The sequence below is a fragment of the Cyrtonyx montezumae genome, unplaced genomic scaffold (assembly GCF_038088225.1).
Source record: "Cyrtonyx montezumae isolate F1298 unplaced genomic scaffold, pur_monq_1.0 scaffold_10, whole genome shotgun sequence".
In the NCBI taxonomy this organism is placed as follows: Eukaryota; Metazoa; Chordata; class Aves; order Galliformes; family Odontophoridae; genus Cyrtonyx; species Cyrtonyx montezumae.
Window position 1 is genome coordinate 14,052,563 of NW_027071826.1, and position 6,000 is coordinate 14,058,562.

Here is a 6,000-nt window from a genome sequence, read left to right on the forward strand (position 1 = left end):
CTAATTGAATAGAGAAAACGTAAAGTTTCAAAAATTTTTCTTCTTTACAACTTCTTTGGTTTCTACCTTTACACTGTCAAATAAATAATATCCAGACTGAACTTTTCTGATCTCTCTGAGGCAGTCAAAGGAAGTCGGAATATGACTCTCTTTCTATGGGCTTGAAAACCATCTCAGAGAAGTGACCTTCCTTTTTACTTCGGAGCATGAGCCCTTTGTGTCTGATCCATCCCACCAGGCTGGCCAGTCCAGATTGGTTGAGGAAAGGCTCCTGATGGGCAGCCATGCACAAGCTTTCTAGATTTGACAGCTGTTTCCCATAAAACAACTTCTTTTAGTGTACTGAGTCCCTCTAGCTAGGGTCCTGCTCACAAACCAATCTTAGAAAGCAAGCGTGCTATGTACTAGCAAAGCAGTTGCTATTATGGGAACAGAATCATCTCTGATGGCTGATGCCCAGCATGAATCAAGCTGCTGTTTGATGAACACCAACAGTGCTGAAATGTAAACACCCTCTATTTACTTTCTTGGCATTCTTATAAAAATTCTGGTTATTGAGAAAGATGGTCCAGTAAATGAATAAAAAAAAATGTAAAATTTATTCTTCCATGCTTGTATCTGACAAATGAGGATGTTTCTGATGACTATAGCCCACATATCATCTTGCCTGGAGCAGCAAAGTCTAGATGCTACAGGAACTACTAACAGCCCAGCACAGAGAGCATGACTGTGTGAAAATACACATATCAGATATCTACCCCATTTCTTGGTAAACTTTTTAACCCAGGAAGATGCTGCTGCTATTGCATCACTGCATCTACCTAGACAGCATGGGTATTTCCACTGTACACATGAGGATAGACCAATCCTATAAAGCATATGAGTGTGTTGTATGATATCCAGTATTACAGAAAAACATTCATTTTTGTGTATTGATAGCTAATGAAATATTCATCCTTGTGGAGAGCAGCCTTGAAGTCATTGCATATACAAAAACAGAAAGAGCTCTAGAGTCACTGTGGTGCTTGTGGTAGAACAGGTTTGCAGCTATTTATCTTTCCTTATTGTACATTTTAAATACAATTTACAATTTTGTACCACTATTCAGGAAAGAATAGACATGCAATGTGGTCTTTTGAGCTTTGGACATCTCCTCAAACAATGTACAGCAGGGAAGGCATAGTGCCTGAAGGCATTTTTTAAAAGAAAACTGATGCTCCATTCCCATTTTGTAGGAAGCAGAATAGGCATTTCCTTCAGAAAATCTCAAGTGAAGGCAGGTATCTCCTGGCAGTGCTGAGTATCAGAGCTCCAGCAGGAGGTGAATTTATCACTTTTTTTTTCAATGTATTTATCAAAAAAGTCACATATGTTATTTTTTTGTTCAAACATACCAGTTGAGTTTACTGATTAGATACAATCAGGTGCCCAGAAATGTTTTGCTGTCCTGGTTTCAGCTGAGATAGGGTTAATTTTCTTCATAAAAGCTGGTGTGTTTTAGATTTGGTGTGCTGTGCTTTGGATTTAGGATGTGAATAATGTTAATAACACATCGATGTTTTAGTTGCTGTCAGCAACTTCACAAAGTTGAAGGATATTTCAGCTTCTTACAGAGCCCTGCCTGCAAAAGGGCTGGGGGAGCGCAGGTAGCTGAGAAGGGACAGAACCAGGCCAGATGACCCAAACTGGCCAAAGGGATATTCTTTACTATCTGGCAAAGTGCTGAACAATAAAACAGTGGAGGAGCTGGCCATGGGGAGTTGGCTGATGTTACGCAGGGACTGGCTGGGCATCAGTCAGCAGGTGGTAAGCAATTGTGTTGTGCATCACTTATTCTGTGTGTGTGTGTGTATATATACATACCTATATATATATAACTATATCTGTTGTGCATCAGTTATTCTGTATATTCTTTCCTACTATGCTGTGTTTATCTCAACCCGCAAGTTTTACTTTTTACTAATTCCCTCTCCAATCCCACTGAGGGGGATCTTTTCTAAAGTCAGAACATACAGATCCTGTTTGAATGTGCATCATTATGTTGACCTTTACACAGGACTCTACAGAGAGCTGGTATACGCCAATGTGATTTCTTTTTTTTTTTTTTTTCAAACAAAGTTTATCTTGTTATGTTATCAGAACCTCACCAGAAATTGAAGCTTGGCATGTGAAATGCTCTAGTAAATGGCTGTTTGATGATTTCTTGATTTTAGGACTCTTTCAAATTAATGCAGACATGGTGGAGAGGTCATTGTGGACTCTGGTGCATCGTTTCAGGCGTATATTGCAGAGTTGAAGTTATCTTTCATTCACAGTTGTTTTGCATGAAGAGTGCAACAATTTGCTTGCTAAAGCACAGTGTGTAGCAAATCACACTGCAAAGCAATGCAAACCACTTAGCAAACAGCCTCTTTCTCCTGCCACCAAGTGCATATGTCAGGTATGAATAGTTCCCTGCGCTCTCCCCCTCACTAATTTGACTCATCCGTCAATGCAAGTGAAGAGCAACACTGGAATGGAAATGCATAAATATAGGGCCACAGTATTTCATCTGAAAGGGAGTTTCAAGTATTACTGTAGGAAGGTTGTGTATAACCTTTCTTATCAGGCAGAAAATAGGGTAATAGGGTTCTCCTTGGTGTGTAATAGAAATACTTGTGTAGTTGGGTCAATAAAATCTTAGGGGAAAAAGAAATAATGACACACAGAGTTAAGACACAAAAAGAACTAGAACCCTAATGCAAAAAGGCAGCAATATACTAAGAAGTCTTTGGTTATCTAAGTGCATGAGTCAGTTTTAATCAGTGTAATAAATGCATGAAGTACGGTCAAGCTCATGATTTAAATGGTGTAACTGAGACAAGTGGGACCCCAAATCTATATCTGTCATGCATTTGGAAATTAATTGAGGGAGTTAAAGCAGAGCATTCTGCAAGCCTGAACTTTGGTTCAGCCAAGAATAAGTGCCTCAAACTGCCATTTCACTGAGCCCCAAGGTAGCTGCTGTGTTTCACTCACACTAACCTTGAGTGGCTGATAAGGCAGAGGAGCATGTGGGAGCTGCAGAAAGGCAGCAGAATCCTGATAAAATCTCCGTTCCACTGTTTTCAGGCTCGGAACAAATTTCCAGTTCATTCCATTGCAGGCCATACAATATCAAGGGCAGCTTCTCCAGCAGGCTCTCCAGACAGGTCTTGCTGTCAGAGAGTAGTCTGAATCGCTCAACTACATTCTGAGGAAGTGAAAGAGAAAACAGCTGCTCTTGGGCAGGAAAAACAGAAGCTAGGAGAGGGCAGAAGGGAAAAGCGGTTTCAGGAGGACTGAAGAGTTCATTCCTGAAATCACTTCTAGGAAAAAAAAAAAAAAAGTAGATAAACATGAGAGGAAGTTTATTAAGAAAGAAGTCTAGACAGGGAAAGCAAATGTAGCCAGAAGGGTGCAGAAACACTTAAGACAACAAAATGAAGAAAAAAGGGGCCAACAGGAGACAGAGCTGATAGTGGCCAAAATGTCTTCATTGTCTGACTGTCCATAAAGCCAATTGTCACGTGTGGAACAGGAAAATAAAAGGAATTTGGAAAATAAAAGGAAAGGTTGAAAAAGAGCAGCAACACTTTTCCTGAGGGAAAGTAAGGGAAGTGCTGCCTCAGATTCTCCATGTCTCTTGAGTGGGGTGTGGTGTTTTAAATGGCATCATAAGTAGAGCCACAGGAGCTTTTTCTAAAACGAGACAGGCACAGCATGTAAACAGATAAAAGGGAGTTCAACAGAATTCTTAAGTTCCTCTTCCCTTCCATTTTCACTAACAGCTGGACCAACAGCTAATTTTAACAAGCCTTAACTCTCACCAGCTAGAGGGGAGTAAGACATTTCAGTCAAACATATTTTCTGCAAGATTACAAGAGAAACAAACTTACCTTCCTGTAATCATTCTCCATATACCATTCACTAATGCTTTAATCTGCTAAAATTAAACAGCATTAACTATTTGTATCAATTGTTGTTTGCTTCGTTAAGTAACGTTAAGAATAATAGCAGGAAATGTATTTTACGTGTTTATGGATCTCTCTTTTTGCACTTACAAGCATCTTATACTCAAGGCACTAATGCGTGAGATACCTTTTTGTAAAGCACAAAGCTTTTGCCTCCTGCCATGTCTAAAGCTTTGGTTTAAAATAGAGGTCACACCACTTCTGAGGAGAGAAATTGTGGGGGAAACATTTACAGGAAGTAGCATTGTCTGTTACAGGACTTTTGCTCAGATCTTCCCCCTTCAGATTCTCTTTAAAATCCCAAAGAAAGAAGGTGCTTTTGCTCAGTGATTCACAGATTCTTGGTAGTTTTTTGCATTTGTTGGGCGTTTTCTGGATCACCTCACAATTAGTATTGTTGAACCTGGAATGTGTTACCAAAATGGTGCCGATGGTTGGTAGCTTCATCACCTACATGGAGTTATCTGAGCTAGTTAACGAGGTTTCCTTCACAGGCAGTGTGGAGAAACAGGGATGCCTTGGGTACAAAGCATCTGACTAATTTTGGGTATGCATTTCAGTTGAACTTAATCTTGTCTTTAAAGTACCCCTTTGTATTCAGTGATGGTGAAGGAAGGCTTAGGTGGTCACCACAGATTTACAAATCTATACCTACTCACAGGAGTCCTTATGATGACGGTTGAGTGGCTGAACTACTGAGTGAGTTGGGTCCTCAGTGGACACTGTCTGAATGGTGTAGCACTTTGAGGAGAAAGGCCTAGGGTTGGCCCAATGCAGAGCCTCAGCCTGCGCCTCCATTCCAGGGCTGAAGGTAGCGAAGAGCTGGGAGGTTGCCCTGCATGCAGCTTAGGACCAAACCCTTCTCCTTCCAGGTGAATTATCAGGCTTGACAAAATTTAACTGCTGATTTGATCTCTGTTCAGAAAGGGAAAATAGAAAGTCAGTGTTATAACACACCTTTAAATTGGTGTGTTAATCCTTGCTTTTGTGTACTGACAAATAAGATGTTTATCTCTGTCCTTTCTTCTCTTCTCACCCTACCTATACATCATCGAACTTGGGATCACCTAAGGAAACCCATGAGAAAAGAAGAAAATGGAACCAGTCGAGCTGAATATGCAATGACCTCCTCCCAGAACAACAGAACAGTTGATAACAATGCTGTTGTATAATCCCTGAGATCCCACTGACTCTCAGGAGGTGGTAAACTTTTAAAGCACAGCATGGAGTATGCAAGGTGGGTGAAATAAGGCAACGAAAAGAGCTCTGTGGCCAAGGGACTTCATTTCAGAAATAGTGCACGTATCAGTGATTCAGAAGAGAAAAGCAGGCTGCTCTTCAGGCTTACTGCTTCTCCAAGGGAGGATAATCCCCATCTCCAAGGGATGTAGATCTGAGCTGCCCAGAGAAAGGGCATCACAAAGCATCACATGCTGCATCTCATGAAAGCAACATCATGATGCTTCCTGTTTCTTCTTCCCCCATTTCTTAATCTGAATAGAGTGTCCATAAAAATATCTGTAAATTGGGTCTTTAGAGGAAAAGCTGATCTGCTGGAGTGAAAGCAGCTTGTTATAAATAAGTCTGAGAGTCAATGGTGGAGCTGTCACCTACATGCTTCTCCAGCCAGAGCAGTGTTTTCACCTAGGGCCTTGCAACTTTGTATGATTATACTTCATTCATTCTTATCATTCTTATAATTTCATTACACACTCACACACACAAAAAAAAAAAAGGAAAAAAATGGGTTAAGCTATCAAGGAACCAAAAATTGTGCATGAAGTTGTGACTTATCCCAGGAAATTTGTGCGTGGTCTAATGGCTATGCAATTTCCATGGCTGAAGACTTTTCAGGCAAAAGAAAAAACATTAGTTTAGCCATTTTCATTGCTAATGAAAGATATTACTAAGAGGCGCTTTCAACATTAGTACTTTGTAATCAGCCTCCTTTTTTGCATTATGTTTCATTTCTTTATCTTCAAGAAGTTCTTATTTGTGAAAGTCTACA

The 6,000-nt window shown here is 40.3% G+C and overlaps 1 protein-coding gene across 1 annotated transcript in view; it reads left to right on the forward strand.

Annotated features, from left to right (window-relative positions):
* PRIMA1 (proline rich membrane anchor 1) overlaps positions 1-5,768 on the forward strand; it is a 45,352-nt gene extending 39,584 nt beyond the window's left edge. The window contains exon 4 of the mRNA XM_065751344.1: positions 5,065-5,768. Within this exon, the coding sequence (XP_065607416.1) occupies positions 5,065-5,164 (100 nt within the window). The 3' untranslated portion in view covers positions 5,165-5,768. The remainder of the gene's footprint in view (positions 1-5,064) is intronic.
* Positions 5,769-6,000: the final 232 nt, after the last annotated feature.